The sequence below is a fragment of the Anopheles merus genome, chromosome 2R (genome assembly GCF_017562075.2).
Source record: "Anopheles merus strain MAF chromosome 2R, AmerM5.1, whole genome shotgun sequence".
Classification (NCBI taxonomy): domain Eukaryota; kingdom Metazoa; phylum Arthropoda; class Insecta; order Diptera; family Culicidae; genus Anopheles; species Anopheles merus.
In genome coordinates, this window is record NC_054082.1 from 54,159,528 (window position 1) to 54,176,967 (window position 17,440).

A 17,440-nucleotide genomic window follows, 5' to 3' on the forward strand; every position below is an offset into this window, starting at 1 on the left:
TTCCAGTGCGTGCAGCATACCTCAATATTTGGGTAGAAAGTACGAGTTTTCACGTTCTGGAGTATGTTGCAATAGAAAGGCGTAGAGCATTCAGTGTGTTATCATGCAGTACAACACGGTCTAGGCGGTGGGTGCTTGCTTTTAGTGCAGTTACAGTATTTCGCATAAAGTTCCGCGTAAACCCAATTGTTTTCGTCGTGCATTGTAGTGTGCGCGATTTTTGGGCAGTTTAAATTATGTTCGAATAACATAGGAAACCCCGTGGCGTTGAGAAAATCCGCACGCACTGGATATTTGAGTGAGAGTGAGTTATTAATCGTAAGCACAGCGCATTGGCTATGGCTAGTGCTAGAGAGAGAGTGAACACGCAACAGAAGCCGAAGCTTCGTGACACGCGAAACATATATGCGGTGCGCAGCATTTGCTGATTCGCCTTTTGGAGGTTTGTCCAATTATTGTTGTGCATCTAGTGGCCTGTTTCTTGGTTTGTTGTGCTCGTGGTGATAATCAACTGCAAGAAAGTGTAGTAGTAATTTAAGAAATGCTAAACGATTCAGTGCTAACATACAGTGCTCTAGTGATCATCTTGTATGAAATGATTACCAGCGTATAGAATGCTGGTGAAAAGGTAGTTTCATTCGCGCTCCTGGGAGAGTGTTTGTGTGTTGATGTTGGGCTGGAATGTGAATAATTAATCCGTCGAATAAATCGTCACTGTGCGTGAATGTCCGTCGCTTAAGTTGGCAGTAACAGTAGTTCTTCCAGTGGACTAACTAGCAACCACCAACAAATCGTAAATGTTTTGCGTGCCGGGAGCCGAGAGAGCCTATTTACACGGTCCATGTTTTGCAGGATAACAGCAAAAGTATAGTGGAAAGGTAAGTTACACGAACATAGTCAATTCAAAGTGAGCTGGTACAACTGGGTAATTTTCACATCAAAATGCTGGAAAAACGGATACAGTACGTTTCTTCATCTGCAAATTTCACTCTATTTGAAGGGGTGGGACTTCTTTGTTTGCACCTTTCGCGCCCGTCATTTATGTGTGTTGGTGTGCGTGTTGTGTGGATGCGTCAAGTGGGCAGCATCAGATGTTCGTCTCACAACGTAAGTGGAAAAGTAGGCTAAATATGCTCGCCGTCCCTTGCAAACCATTGCCCAACGAACAAGTGTCGAGAATTGTGGTAATATTTATGCATTCATGCATTCAGACCATCATATAAAAAAAAACGTTGAGAATTTCAGTGTGACAGGATTTTCAGTTGCCTATCGAGTCGTTGGCATGATTGAGAGTTTAATCTTAGTTAAAAAAAACTCTTCTAGATGTGTTTAATCCGATGTGCAAATACTAGTGTGTTTAGGATGAGGCCAATATCGTCCGAAACGAAGAAAAGGTGATCTCAAAAATGAGGTGTTTGATGGAAAAATCCGTTGAAAGCGAAAGGACGCAATTAATTAGAATTTTAATCCATCGGAAATATAATGGATATGGATATGAGCTATCTTTTGTTGCAGATGTTTTGTATGGTTTGGTTATATTTAATATTATTCTTAATCGTTAATTGTGCATATTTAAATTTTGCAGCACAGTTACTTGTCCAGGTAAAATATTTGGAACTAATTAAACCATGCATTTGTGTGTTATTAAGTTTGAAGTATGAGTAGTATAAATAATTCTCACTTGCAACGTTAAGTTACACAGGCAGTGAAAAGTAAATCATCATGACGAACAGGACGAGGACATGCCGGCTTATATAGGCATTTGAAACATGCTCAGTACCAGGCAGCTGGATACCAGGCAGTACCAGGAACGGAGGGAGGATCCATTCAAGGCTTGAACCCATGAGACGGGCATATCATAAATTATGTTAAGTTAAGTTAAATTGAATACTATAGTTGCTTTTATAAACAACCCTTCCCTGGCATCCTTATGAATAGTCGGGAACGAGAGTAAATGCTATGTTCTACTCTGTCCATTCCCCATCATCGTATGTCATTAAGGAATCGTTTCAACTAGAAACAACACGGCTGCCTTGAGTTCCAATTTTACATGGACCATATTCCACCCTGCGTCGAACCAAGCTATACTAACACAGTGTATCGTCGACAGTCCAAAGAGGCTCTCCAATGAAAAATATATTTTATAAATTTTTATTGAAGAAAATCTAACCTGCTTTGAATGTGGTTTACCTTGGTTAAGTTTCTCAAATCATTAAGGGATCGTTCCACGGGTATTGGGAGAATCTATCAAGTGATACATAATTGAGTTCTGTTTAATGTGATGTGAACATATGACTTTATGTTGAAATTACTTTGGTGAGCGATTTCGAATCAGTAATTAATTCCATGACATTATTTCTTAATTTTAACAATATTTTGTATTCTTACCCTAACCTAACGAAAACATTAATATCTGTTGTACGTAGTCCACGCACTATACGCCTTTTTCCGATTGGTCACAATCAATCGGCACAAGCCAAAGGGAACCAATTCTAGCAATTCATGGCACCCCTATGCAGCAGATGCAATTGATCGTTCGGACCTGATCGACTGTTTGACTGTGTGACGTATAATTGTGAAGCAATTTAATAGATTGAAGCAACTCGCTTGAGTTTGTTAGGAAACATTCGCACCATCTATTTTCTAGCCTAGCTAAATCAGAAACCCTGATTGACAGTGTAACCCGTTCCTGGACTACCAACAAATCAGCTTAGAACAGTAGTAGACCGTTTGAGCCGTTGAACATAATTTGGCACTCAATTTATTCGCTGGTGCTGGTGCGATTCATCCAATCTTTAACCGATAGCATTGCTCCTGATATATTTTGCACTCTGTTTTAATGAACCTTTCCCTTACCGATCCCCGCTTGGCATATTGCGCATGGCAGCGAATCAGTTGAGATTCACGCAAGTTAGTGACCAGCGCTGGTCAATCGCTGCTGGCCACAACCCCTTCCTTATGACAATCGGTTTTTAGAATGATGTGGGTTCATTTATATCAGACTAGTCAGCAGGGAATTTATGCCCCAGAAAGGATGCATGATAAATGGAAAAAATAAGTGTTTCAAATATTGATCGAATGAATGATGAAAAGTTGGAACGTTAAAAAACTAGCAAAAAACTAAAAACATTTATTGATAAAAATATTTCTTATCGCGATATGCATTGTACATCCGTTCTGATTAGAATTTGGGTTTTTAATTGTGACTATGCGATGTTGCCATTATTGTAAAATAATAGATATTCCATAGAGCAATGGGTTGGACCTAGCATTCGACCTTACCGTTCTCTTATCAACATTGAACAATAGATCCCCATTTGTGTAATAATTTTGTAATGTAGGAGCCAACGGTCGGGTAGATTTGCTGAAGCTGCGAATTTATTCCCCTAAATCGAGCGCTTCTCAGTTGAAACGATTTGCACTGCACACGAAATACCCTTCGGAATGCTAATGATGCTCTTCCGTTCCACCATTCAGCACTACCATTGGACAAAAATTCTCAAGCTCAGTGGAACAAAAACGCTAACCCAAGGAATCGGATGTTATTGTGCGTTCGGTTCACTTTCTTTCTTGCTTGCTTTTTGAAGCATTTTCCTCTGCATTCTCTTTTTTTGGCCATTGCTGACCGGGTTGACCCGGTGACCTTCCGCAGCGGAAGCATCAAGTTGATCCAGTACTTGGATCCAGTACTTTTTCTTTCTTTTTTATAACTTCGCAATATCTTTCGATCTCTTCCTGTCACCCCCTACTCACTCTCTGCACATCCGGCCCATTATTCGGTAGCTTGTTAGACACAACTGGCTGGACACAATTGGCTGCAATGGCCATTGGTTTTGGTGGATGCTTAGCAAGAATTGAATTTATAGCACAGTGACGGCGCGTCTACCAAGCGAGATGCACATTTTTGTGTGTGTTTATTTTGTGTTGAACTAATTTGCTGTTTCTCACATCTCATGCTAATGCCAGACATGATTTTCGCTGTTGGGAATAATAAAACAAAACTGGTGACGGAATCGATCGTCGAACGGACAACCGTTTCGATTGTATGCGACCTTGGAACCGTAAAGCACCGACCGAATCTGAACTTGAAAGATAGTGTAGACGAAAAACGTGCACGTGCAGATTTGTACTGTAAGATAATCGGATTCGTCTTGAATGGCTAAAGCAATGCTCAACAATTAGCGAGAAAGTGAAAGTGGTCATGCGGTTTTTTTTTTTTTTTTTTGTGCCAAATCAAATGTTCTGGTACATTTTTTTAACACTTATTTTTTAAACACACAAAAGATTTTAACCGATATGAACTTTTGGTATGATATTAGCTTTAAATTGCGATTGGTTTCAGTTTATGTAAAGTTTATTTAAGTTCTTATAGATTCCTGCCTCCCTGTAATATCTACAAATTCCACTGACAGCAACCATGAGTGAGTCAAGATGATGGAACTCTAAGCAATAAAATTTCACAAAAATAGCATTAGTCATAAAAACATAGAGAGTCATATAACATTTTGTTTGTTTTGTTAACAACGCTGTGTATGTTTATTTTTATAGAGACTTGCAGCTGATTCATATCTTTTTAATCAATATAATTATTATAATATATTTGTTATTTGCTTGGCTTACGTCTTATAACGGGAAGTATCGGTTTATTTAAAGCTATCCGTTGATTTTAATAAATAGGCTTACCTGGTTTAAATGTGGATTTGGTTGTAGTTCTTTGTAAATGTTAGAAATACGAAGGCATTTTAAAAGTTTTCGCTGACAATCGCTGTATGCTGAGAGATACAGCGTAATAATCTAATATAGGGCAATAGAGATGATTAAAAGTTTTCTAAAAAATCTGCTATTAAAGCTTAAACGGGCGGTCACGTGGTACAATCGTCAACTCGCACGAATTAACAACATGCCCGTCGTGGGTTCAATTCTCATACGGATCGTCCTCCCGTAGTAAGGCAAGGAATATATAACCGGCTGCGTAGTACTAAATAAGTCTCGAAATCTTGTATAAGCCGGCATGTCCTCGTAGGACGTTACGCCAAATAGAAGAAGAAGCTGTTAAGGCTTAACTATATACAGTAGTGATGGGTAAAGTTAGCAAAAATCCGGAGTCGACTCCGATCCGACTCCGATAAATTCGGAATCGACTCCGGAAGGTAGGTCCGCGCTGCAATATCCGGAGTAGTGTTGGCCGTTCCGGTCCGAACCTAGTAAAAAAGTTCCGTTCTTTATGTAGGCCGTTCCGTTCCGATCCTTTATACAAAATCGTTCCGTTCCGTTCATTCCGTTCTTTCCGTTCATTCCGTTCCGTTCCGTTCATTCCGTTCATTCCGTTCATTCCGTTCATTCCGTTCCGTTCCGTTCCGTTCATTTCGTTCTTTCCGTTCATTCCGTTCCGTTCAATTCGTTCTTTCCGTTCACTCCGTTCCGGTCTTTGCCGTTTCAATATTGTTAGCAAGGTGCTATCGTTCGTGCGTTCCGTTCTTTGAAAAAACCGGCTTTGTCCGGCTGTTGCTTGCTGCATGCAAGATAACTGTTCACTCTTTCTCGCACACAGTATGTGTTGCCTGTGCACTCTCCAATGCTTACAGGAATATTCATAGCACTTCGTCGCGTATCGTTTATAAAAATCGTGATAAGCGAAACCAAAAATGGTGTTGCATTTGGTATTATGGTGCAATTTGTAACATCTATTATACTTTTTGTTATAATTTAGCTTATCTTAACTAGATAAATAATATTTATTAAATTTAAATCTGTACTCATATGGCAGAACGGGTTGGAAAAGATGTATTTATGTTTTATGCCACGATATCCACATTCTGTTCCATTCGACAACCGTTTGAGTGCCGTGATGTTGTAAACGATTTATGTGAAAAAAAAACTATTTGTTTTAAATAGTAAGTGAAATTCAAATAATTAGTCAATCTCGTGATACAATCGTCAACTCGTACCACTCAATAACATCGGCATGGGTAAAAGCCTCGAATGGATCGTGCCCCCATACACTGGGATGATTATCCTGCTATGGGCATTTAAGTTACTGATAGCCAAGCTTATTAGTGGTACAGGAAGGCTTTCGCCGAAAATGGTCGTCGCATCTGATAAGTTTAAAAAAAAACTAGATAATAAATGCATGCATTACATCCCCCCCCCGATGACAGTTTGGCTTCTAAGCTGTGGGTCGGTACTTTTGCACCCCAGGTTCACGTTCCGTTCTTTTTGAAAAATGAACTAGTTCCGTTCCGTTCCTTTTTTTTAACGAAATTCCCAACACTAATCCGGAGTCGTTCGGAATCGTCCGGAGTCGTACGGAGTCGTCCGGAATCGCCCGGAGTCGCCCGGAGTCGGAGTCATCCGGACTCATCCGGAGTCGTTCGGAGTTATCCGGAGTCGTCCGGAGTCACCCGGAGTCGGAGTCGTCTGGAGTCGTTCGGAGTCGTCGGGGTCGTTCGGAGTCGTTCGGAGTCGTTCGGAGACGCCCGGATTCGCCCGGAGTCGCCCCGAGTCGCCCGGAGTCGTCCGGAGTCGGAGTCGTTCTGAGTCATTCGGAGTCGTCGGAGTCGTTCGGAGTCGTTCGGAGTCGTCCGGAGTCGTCCGGAGTCGTTCGGAGTCGGAGTCGTTCGGAGTCGGAGTCGTTCGGAGTCGTCTGGAGTCGTTCGGAGTCGTTCGAAGTCGTCGACTCCGGACGACTCCGGTCGACTCCGGACGACTTCGAACGACTCCGACTCCGGGCGTATCTAGTGGTTCCATTTTGCCGGAGTCGGAATCGAACTAACAATAGTCGGAGTCGGATCGGAGTCGTGGGTGCGCTCCATACAGCACATCATTAATATACAGTCTGCTCCCGAGTTACGCGGTTTGTGCGTTCCCGAGGTATCCGCGAAACTCGTATGTCAGCGAAAGTCAAATTTCGCGGTTTTAATACAATTGAAAGCTCAGTAATTTTTATTTAATTTTGTAATTTTATACACTTTATCACTCATTTGATACGACTCGTGCCGAACATTTTGATAATTTTGGCTTTTAAATGGATTAAAATTATTAGCAAAACTGCAATTAATACTGCATTGGACAGTTCATGAAGTTCTTGAATTATATTGATTTGACGTTTGACCTGTCATATTTAGAAAACAGACAGAAACAGACTGTATATCTTAAACCTAAATTTCAAGAAAAAATGATAAAATAATGACTACGAATAAAAAGAACAAACTAAAATAAATCATGAACTTTAAAAGGAAAACATGGAAAGCGAAAAAGGTTCATTAAGAAGATGCCTGAAGGACTCCATACAATACTGGCATTATCCAAAATAGAACTAACTAGATTGCAATAGAGAGTCCTTAGGTAAGAAGAATCCCTAAAGCTAGACAATTGCGGAAAATGTGATACCCCAAAATCACGAATATTCATTACGTTACGCTCATGTTAACTAGAGTTGTGCCTCAAGTACCAGAACTGTACGATTCATTCAATTCATCCTAAAGAACGAACGACCTACGTTCATCTAATCAACGTTCATCGATTCTTTATAAATCTTAATGTAATGAGTTGGGCATCAAAATAACGTCCTACCCATCGAAATAACGAACGTCAGGTACGTCAGGTCGTTCATTTCCCCCATACAAATATGAACGTGAACCGTAATACCAAGACGTTCACGAAAAGAACGACCTATCTGTCGAAATAAAGAACGTCCAAGTCGTTCATTCCCCCATACAAATATGAACGTGAACCGTATGACCAGGACATTCACGAAAAGAACGACCTATCCGTCGAAATAAAGAACGTCCTAGTACGCTATGTCGTTCATTCCCGCCATACAAATATGAACGTGAACCGTAATACCAGGACGTTCATGAAAAGATGCAATACACTTATTATGTTCTTCTTGCAAAATAAAACAATTTACCATATTTTCTTCAACTGAAATGAACGAATGAATCACGATTCACGTTCAGTTCATCTAAATAAAAGAACTAGTACGCTCACGTTCATGGAAATGAACCGAATTGCCCAAGCCTAATGTTAACGCGACAGAGAGACGTTCAAAAGCATTAAATCGAAGGAAAGTGGTGAACAAGGGTGTGAGAAAGAAATAATTGAACATTTTTCAGGATAAAGGAGTATACAATTGGTAGTATAGCATGTGGCAAAGGTAGTATTCAGTTCATGTAGTGTATTGAAGGCATTCAGCCGGTCTCATGGTACAGTCGTCAACTCGTACGACTTAACAACATGCCCGTCATGGGTTCAAGCCCCAAATAGACCGAGCCGCCATATGTAGGACTGACTATCCTGCTATGGGGGGAAATCAATAAGTCACTGAAAGCCAACCCCACAAGTGTGTTGGCAGGCCTTGACCGGCATCGGTTGTTGAGCCAAAGAAGAAAGATTGAAGGCATTCATAATCAGTGGACGAAACGTCGTTAATGGAACAATGCAGTAAAAGAAACAACGATCCGGGTGAGAATTGAATCTATCTGAGTGATCATTGAGCCACTTCCGGACCCGTACTTACTTTTTAAATACGAACACACTTTTCGTTGAAATAAGATTATGGCCATGATTGTGGAAATTAATGGACGATTTATAGTGCATGCAATTCTTAACATTAGAATTTATTGGTATTATTTTATTTTTAATATTCATTAGATCAAGTACGGCAAGCAAGGCGAATGCGGCCACCAAATTACTTAAAATCTCTTATTTCCGTACTATTTTGGCGACTCAATTTCACCTACGATAGCTGGCCAGCGCTTTCTTTCTAATTTGCAGAACCTAATTTCTTTCTCCATTCCGCCTCACTCCCTAAGGTGCATTGTTGCTGCGTATCAACAACATTCGACGTATCCTATTTGGACGTCGGGGCACGGGACAACAAATGTAGCGATGAGGTTTGGAATTAATTAACGGGATTATTCGTTTCTGGAATGCTCAAACACCTCCACTACACCCAGCAGGGGATTAGTTCATTCCGAAACGTGCGGCGCCCCTCAACGGTTTGTTTGTGTGGAAATCGTATGTGTCGAACTGGAAAGTGTTCAAGATGTTTAATGTTACCATCTTCATGATTTTTATGATATGTAAAACAACTTTTGCAGTGAGATAGACTCTAGTATTGCGTGAACAAAAGTCTGAATTTTAAAACATTTGAACGATTGAGCTAAATGTGTGGTTTAGTGTGCTTACGGTTGTATCTTAAGAACCGTTTACTAGTTAAAGCACAATGTACATGTTTGCTGATGAAAGATAAACTTTAAACCACCTACTTGTTTCTGTTTTTGGTTTCACCACCACCAGAATCCGATGCAAAACACACATGGCCATACCGGTACCGACCGAGATAGAGATAGAGTTCGACAACCTTTTCGGTTCGGTAAATGGATGATTTTTTTATTCGAGCATTTGCCTTCCATTCCGGGAACGTGGTATCGTCGCCGCAGCCACCAGACAGACATTTTCTATTGCTAACCGCTAGAACAACAGGAAGATCTAAAAGGAAAGTGGCAACTTCATCATGCCCGACTATCTCCTCTACCAGCCTCTCTCTAGATAAGACACACTTCCGTCCCTAACACACTGTGTACGGGCCCACGCTAGTGGCACATGAACAGCTACCTCTACCAACCAACTAACCACCTTTATCTTTTAATGTACTTCCGTCGCTGTCAGTCGATTACGCGCCACACATTCAAAGACCGCTCCTGTAAATGATCCATGCACTACGAACGCCAGAAAAGTCGGGTTAGTTTATGTTGTTTTTTTTTTCATCCCAGATCACCTCTATTTCCTAGCGTAATCATAGCGAGAATGCATCCACTGCCATGGTTAGCCCCCGCCTCGCCGCGTCACCTTTACTAGCGCACACACACAAACACACTTCAAATTCACTTCAATTGTTTTGAGAATATGGTCTGGATAAGGGGCTGCAGCGCCTGGAGGCCAAGATCAGTGTGTTGTCTAGCTGTAGGATTTTCAGTTATTCTAACTCTCTTGAAGAGTTTTTCACATCGTTCGCTGTCCAACAGAACACAGGCAAACACACAATACGCCCCGAGCGAGAAAGCATTTGACAAAGGGAAATATTCGCAAAAAACGTTATTTAAAGTGAGAAATAAAAAGATAAGGTAAGCAAGGAATGGCTTTGTACAAATTGAAGCAATTCCTCTCCTTGTTGATGCTTTTATATGGTGGTACATTTTTTAAAAGTTTAAACGAAGTTCTACCTTCAGGGATGGAAGCATGAAATTATTTAGATGATGTTATTTATTTAATGATTTAGTTTTATAGAGACTTTGAGCATATTGGCCTCATTCGCCTCTTTTAGTCAAGAATTAAATCTAATCATGGTCATTTAGCTCAGTGGTCTCCAACCAGTGGACCGCGGCGTGAACAGACGTAGTCCGCTAAAGATTCAATTTGTTTTAAACAAGAGCTTATTACAATATATACCGATAAAATATTTTTACCACAATCAAGATTTAATTTTCAATAGGCGTGTCTAGAATAGTATTTAAACATGTTTTTAATCCAAAAGCTTTGAACTTATTCTACTAAAAATATGCACCTAATATATGTGGACCGCGGCAAATGTATTTTCAAGCACAAGTGGTGTTCGTACAACGGTTGGAGAGTACTGATGCGAATTTGGTGATGCGTTCCGCGTATATCCACGTTCTTCGGTTAAGATGTGGCGGAGGGTGATATTAATGCCACAGAAACTGCATAGTGGTGGGCTGATCTTTTTCAAAAAAAAATTGCGGGAAAAAACACTAGAGTTGTCAGAAGTGGGATTCGAACCCACGCCTACAGAGTAGACTACGACCTGAACGTAGCGCCTTAGACCGCTCGGCCATCCTGACTGTGTTGTAGGGGACGAGTGTTTGTGATCGGGTGGACATTAAGCTGAGCAAATTTTGTATCTCATGAACTGTAATGTGTTTCTTGTTAAACAGTTTAACAGTTCGAGTCGAATTTAAAGACTGTAAAGCTTTGATTAAATAGTTTTACAAGTCATGACAATAGCAATATAAATGATTCCTTGATTTCGTTTTGTAGTGAATTACTTTAGCTCATTTTATGTGATCCTTGCGTTGCTTTCGGGGAAAGGATTTAGTATGCAAATGAAAATAATGTTCGTACAAAACGCTCCACTGTTTCATTTCAACTTATGTAGGATCACAATGTTGAATGCCATATTCCTGGTTTATCTTCAGTACAAGAATCGTGGCGTAAAGTTAAGCGTAAATAATCTATCTTAGAATATAGATAGGAAGGACTTTTATGAATCATTGTTAGCTGCCCTATTAATTAATAGCTGATTGATTCTCGTATACAGAACTAAACATAAATGAAGAAAAGACAGCATAGCAAGTACGTATGATGCGTTCTTTTGAAGGAAAATAATGAGCTGTTAAGTAATGTTTCTTCATTCTTGCGTTGCATTTGACCCATTTCATATGCCTCTTTCCCATTGCTGGGAAAATTGTCTCATGAATAGCTTTTTCAATAGCTTGCACAGCTTTATAACGGATGAAGAGTTGTTGGGAAAGCTGTCCGACCCACAGTACGTATGTTTACCGGATGTAAAATGAATACCAACATCATCATGACTGTGAAATGATGTCTGTCCATGTAGCGCATTTCACGCAGACCAAACGCTTCAAAACCATCCATTCTGCCAGCAATTGTTTACACAGGCAGACAGGAATTTTCATCCGCATTACAGCTGCACAACTGCATCTGTGGGTTCGGCGGGTTTGGAGACGGCAGTTAGCTCCTCCGATCCCCCGACAGACTTTTGGAGCGTTAGCAACTGGTGTGGTCATGCTGAATAGTGGAATTTCTGTGTGTATTACTTTTTGTGTTAGGGTTTCCCCGTTTTCCACGTTTAGCTGACCTAATTTTGAGCGTAATACCGCGCCGTGCAACCAGCTACGAAACACATGGAAGTACTTAATGTTTAAGTGGCGAGTAAGAACTTAATTTTTACCTATTTCTTCCTCTTGTTAGTAGAACGTAATTTCCCTACAGTTTTTTCCAACTTTTCGTTACACTGCTTGACGGTGAAGCCTTTTAGGTCGCTTAATTAATTGTGTTACTGTTTTTTTGCAATTCCGGCAACGAACAAACACTAACATGGAAAGAGACAAAAAGAATATGATGCTTTTCGGATCCAAATAATTTTCTTTTTCGGCTCGGTGTAAGCTAGGCGATGGATGTTTAGAGAGCGTAATTAACCAATATTTTAAAACAACTTGGTTTTGGACCAGTCGCCTCTACTAAGGACCTAGATAGACAAACTGGGTATGATATTTTTGTTATTAATACCAATGGAATGTATGTAACCCTACGCTATTTTTAATCACTGCTTGTCGTGGAAATTGTCCAAATCTGGTCCAAAGCTGGAATTATCTAAATCTAAACTAGTTAAATCGCTGTCGAATTATTAAAGGAAGCTAATATTGTACATGGTATGAACAACTGGAACAAATACTGTAAATGAGTTGAACACTGGAGTTTCCCGCATACTAAATGTATGGTATCCGCCGTGGTCACTAACCATCGCTGCGTTATTTTGTTGTGGTTTGCGCATGCAGGTCAAAAGCAACCTGTTGGAACAACCGGCATTATTTGTCCTTGACATCAACCAAAAATTTAATAGATAACAAAATCCTGTTGTTGGCGATGCTGTTATGATGCCATGTTGTTTATTTTCATAGAGACTTTGGGCATGCCTCCTACCTACCACCCTCCCTCGCCACCCGTTCTAGAACATGAAACTATTATGGCGTTCATTCCCATTTAACGTTTGTTCTTGTACGAAGAACAGCCCCGTAATACTAACCAACACTTTGCGACATTGAATAGAGATACACTTAGGACGCCCTTTCCAACATTTCTTTCGTCTCTTATCTTAACACACACCAACACAAACACACACGGTTCACATTTTCACAATCCTCGAGATGCCTTATACTGAGCGAGGAAGGATGATTTATTTCTTTCCAGTAGCGGCAACATGCTGCGCGGTCTCCTCTTCCTTAGCGATCGTCTGCAGAAGCTCCTGGCGCTTGGTGGCAATACGTTCCTCGCGACGACGACGGGCCTCACGAACCTTGGTACGCTTGGCTTCGGCCTGATCGCTCAGCATCTTGGAGCGGGCCTTCTCCGCCTTCCTCTTGTGGATGTGCTCGATCAGGATACGCTTGTTCTTGAACACGTTACCCTTCGCACGCATGTACAGGTCGTGGTACAGGTGACGGTCGATTTTCTTCGCCTCACGGTACTTCTTCAGCAGACGACGCAGCACACGCATACGGTTCATCCAGAGCAACTTCTGGGGCATACGGGCATTGGCCGTACCCTTTCGCTTACCATAACCGCAGTGGCGACCCTTGCGGCGAGCGATCGTGTTTTTGCGCACACGGTAACGCGAGTGGACCACCACCGGCTTCTTGATGATCAGACCATCCTTGATCAGTTTGCGAATGTTTTGTCCTGCAAGCAAAGAGAGAATAGAGCATCGTATCAAAGTCTGTGCGAAGCAGGTGCCATATGTGGTGGGCTTCCAAAGCAATCGCTACTTACGCGAGTTGGTGTTTCCAATCTCGTTGATTTCATTAGGATCCAACCACACCTTCTTCTTGCCGCATCGCATAACCGAGGCTGCCAGCCTCTTCTGAAGCTTGAGGGAACTGAAGAAGAAAAAAACGGAAACATCACACACGCATTAATCGAATTGCACTTGTTGTGCGTTTTGCGTATTTTTCTCTGGCACTGTTCGGTTGAAAATCACCCTCTTGCCACGTTTTTTCTCGACGGCCACTGTAAACACTCAAACGACAAAGAACCGTACGGTAAACATTCCCATTTAAACGAAATGCACCACTCTTTATTGAAAGCGCGATCATTTCATGCGAAAATATTCTATGTTGTATAAACCGGGAGCTACCGGTAGCGAAGTATGTTGCCGCAAGCCACTTTCTATCGCTCCATACACTCGCACCGGACGGTGAATCGATACAAAGGCAGACGCGCCACATACACATGTGATTTGGAACATATTTTGAGCACTTTCATCCGTCCGTAGAGGCCGAAAATACTCTCATTTCCTTATTTGGTCGGTTCTTTGTCACTTGAGTGTTGTTTTGGACCGAAGCGACTGTGATAAAACTGTAATTTTCCTAAATTTTCGACAACTTGCGCACCTCATGCTGCTGGTTGTTTCCTCGGATCGAATAGAAAGAGAGTTGCACAGCACAAAGCGGAAGCTCTTGTGTCATCCGCGAAGCGCCCTCTGCCGGCAACCTGTTTCTGTCAATGTCATGGGGAGTACGAATGTGCCATCGTGCCGAACATTAGACAAAATTTTAGTTTTATCGTTTTTTGTTTGTAATAAATATATGAAAAATGCAAGCAATTATCCTGAGTGTGTGAAATCATTGCGTTAAGTTTGTTTTTAAAAACAAAACCAAGCTAGTTTAATTATTTTCGGCCGGTACGTGAAAATTTCCTTTATACCAGTTCTGCATGCTGTGTTTAGATGACAAGTGCAGTCCTACCCCTAGGTGTTTTTTATCATGTTTTTTCGACAGCCTTGACAGCTGACTATACGTGAATTTTCTTTTGGTGTGGAAATGTAGCAAAATCAATGGAAAATATCCGTTTTATCGGGTAATAATTGCTAAAAATAGTATTAAAAGTTCGTATTGTTGTATAAAAAGTTATCAGACCAGGGAAGGAAACCACACTGTCCGTGCATCATTCTCTCGTCCTGTACAGAAGGTTCGATTATCTCTGCGATATATCCTATGTACAGTATGTTGTTTGCAGATAATGCAGATGTTCCTCATACAAACAATGTACAATGTATGTACTACATAGGATAAATGCTTTCGAATGCGATTTTAGTTCTTTTATACATAAGATGGTTAAGTGAAACACATAAATTAGTGCGTGTTCATGAATGGTAGTAACTGTGTTTATACCAGACCGTGATAAAAATAGACCAGGCGTGATCGCAAATGGTCCATTATTGACGAATGATCTAATTTGTTTTGTTGGCCCCCTCTGGATATTATTGAAGCAAGAATCGAATTAAAAAAAACGACAATTGAAGTATGAAATATTGGGGGGAAATAGATTAAAGTAAACAGTTTGTCGATTGGAGCACGCAAAGCACGCGAAACTACATTAAACATATTCGCAGCGCATGCAAAACTTCGTTATGGGTCAGCCAAGGTCATAGTCGACAGAATTTGATAATAATTTTCGTGTATTATTCGCGTGATTGTTATGTGTGCTAGCTAGTATTATGTGCATTGGGCAATGCGTGCAACCTGCAATACATGATGCATGTATAGTTTGCACCCCTATGCGAATGCGAGTGTGACCCGTTGTTCTGCCTTTGGTTTGAGTTATGGCGCAATGCTCACGGCGGAAGCCTGAGAGGGTGCCAGCTGCCTGGTACAGTGTCATGCTTCAGTAGTCTTAAAGGGATTGTTTGAAATGTTTCCTGTTCCGTTTTATCGAGTGAGTGGAGGGGTGGAGCAGCATAAAACATGGAAAAAAGTAAAGAGCAAAGTGTTGGCGTGATCACGGTGGTTTGTGACTGAAATTACCATATTGCGGATTCAATAAAAAGAACTGTAATTCAACTGTTTAATTCATAATTAATATAAAATTATTTATTTCTGCATCTTTCCAGCTTCCAGCGACACATCAATGCCACGTGTAAGGTTTGTCTATCCGGACCGGACCTGTAGCAGCAGCTGGAACCAGTTGCCGATTTTCTGCAATCATTACTAAAAAGTACAAATGTCTGCCATCCGTCGTTGTGACGATTGCCGTTACTTCCGCTACTGCCGTCGTCAGCCACATGGCCATAGCCAGTTTGCCATCGTATTGTAGCACACATTCCAAACAGCACAGTTGAAGAAACGAAATTCATTGATTGTCATCAGTACGTTCAAATTGTTTTAACATATTTGTTTGCAAACGCAAAGTGTTAGATTTGTCGCAAGAATCATGGTCCTTGATACGGTACGAAACGGCGATGGCACGACGACAGTGGCGGCCTTGCGCGGGTCTTCAAATACAGCGACCGGAGGACCGGTTCTAGTGAGACCCACCTCACTTCAGCCACCAGAAAAAGAGCCTGTGAACTTTCAGATCAATCTGATCGGGGCCCCACCAGAGGTGGAACAGCTGATAGAACACATCAAATCTGTCGCCGAGCAGTTTCTGTATCATTGGAAAACGTTCCCGATCAGTAAGTTTTGCCATTTAATGTAATGCTTATAATGGTTAGTACAATTTCAACCATGTTCTTTGCACTTTTCAGACTTACCAACTCCTCTTTCAAGCAGTCCTGGTGGTGGTTTTGGTAATGGTGGTAATGCAGCTGCACCAGGCGGAGGACAGAGCGTAACCTCCCTATCGGTAGCAGGAAGCGGTGGAGGAAGCAATGCGAACATACACAGCACAGTCGTGAGCAGCGTAAATCGGAAGACTCGTCCAATCAATCTGCGCGATTTATTTATCGCACCTCCGTTCGACGAGCTGGACGCAGTTGCTGCCGATGGCACAGGGGAACCGCGTTTGCTGACCAATGCCCAGTTGCGATCATTGCGTGAGCGTGGGTTAGTATCATTTACGATTCCAAATAATTAGCTATTACAAATTCTACCGACGGAATAGTGAGATTGTTCGCTGAAATGTTTCGCCTTTCATCAGTTTTGCGTTTGATTCGGTATTTTCACCCATAACACAATGCGCCACATCAAATTGTTTGATTGGACTGGTTGCTTTATATGATTTTTTTGCTTTTAAGTTACTCATATTGTTTTGTTGCTTTTCATATGCGAATATTATTACATAATATGCAAAATGCTTTGATGATTGGAACATCACTAACACTTATTTCTAGGTAAATTGATGTATCTGTTGATCATATAGAGTAATATTGCATTTTTCATATTTATCATCAAAATTTATTCATACTCTCGGCAAAAGTATCCACTACGATGTTACAGTAGATTTAAATATGTTTACATTTTTTTATTTATTATTACATATAAAACATGTACACGTTCACCATATATTTGAATGTTAAAAAAAGTCACAAATATGTGTCCCCCATTACGTATTCGTGGAACTAAAAGCACCAACAATGTTTGTAAATATTTTCATTGAAAGCTTGCAAAAGGACAAATTTGGAAAACCGAAGAAATTGAATTGCGAACAATTGGAAACGATACAGTTCACTGGGTAAATGAAGTCGAAATAATGTGTTGTTTTCACTTTCCGTTATATTTATAGTATGTTTCCTTACAAATCCTTCGTGTAATATTTTTCATATTTTGCGTATTACTCTTTGTAACGTGCCTGTAAGAATCGGTATTGAATGTATTATGTTGAGTATACTCGGTGTTAGCTA

General features: G+C 40.9%; 2 protein-coding genes and 1 non-coding gene across 12 annotated transcripts in view; 1 reads left to right on the plus strand and 2 right to left on the minus strand.

Annotated features, from left to right (window-relative positions):
* The window catches only part of LOC121590677, a 25,174-nt gene continuing 7,734 nt past the window's right edge, over positions 1-17,440 (plus strand). For 2 of the 10 annotated variants that reach the window (XM_041910546.1, XM_041910547.1), the window contains exons 1-4: positions 1-878; positions 15,710-16,273; positions 16,346-16,643; positions 17,200-17,271. In XM_041910546.1, the coding sequence (XP_041766480.1) occupies positions 16,030-16,273; positions 16,346-16,643; positions 17,200-17,271 (614 nt within the window). In that variant the 5' untranslated portion in view covers positions 1-878; positions 15,710-16,029. The other 8 variants (XM_041910549.1, XM_041910553.1, XM_041910551.1 and 5 more) reach the window with 8 other exon arrangements.
* Trnal-cag lies at positions 10,780-10,862 on the minus strand. The gene has a single exon. It is a non-coding gene; the product is annotated as a tRNA-Leu (tRNA).
* Positions 12,946-14,318, minus strand: LOC121590691 (60S ribosomal protein L19). The gene is made up of 3 exons (XM_041910575.1): positions 14,211-14,318; positions 13,591-13,697; positions 12,946-13,500 (listed from the first exon to the last, which is right to left on the minus strand). Exons 1-3 carry the CDS (start codon positions 14,213-14,215, stop codon positions 12,998-13,000), a joined length of 615 nt encoding a protein of 204 aa, XP_041766509.1. The 5' UTR covers positions 14,216-14,318; the 3' UTR covers positions 12,946-12,997.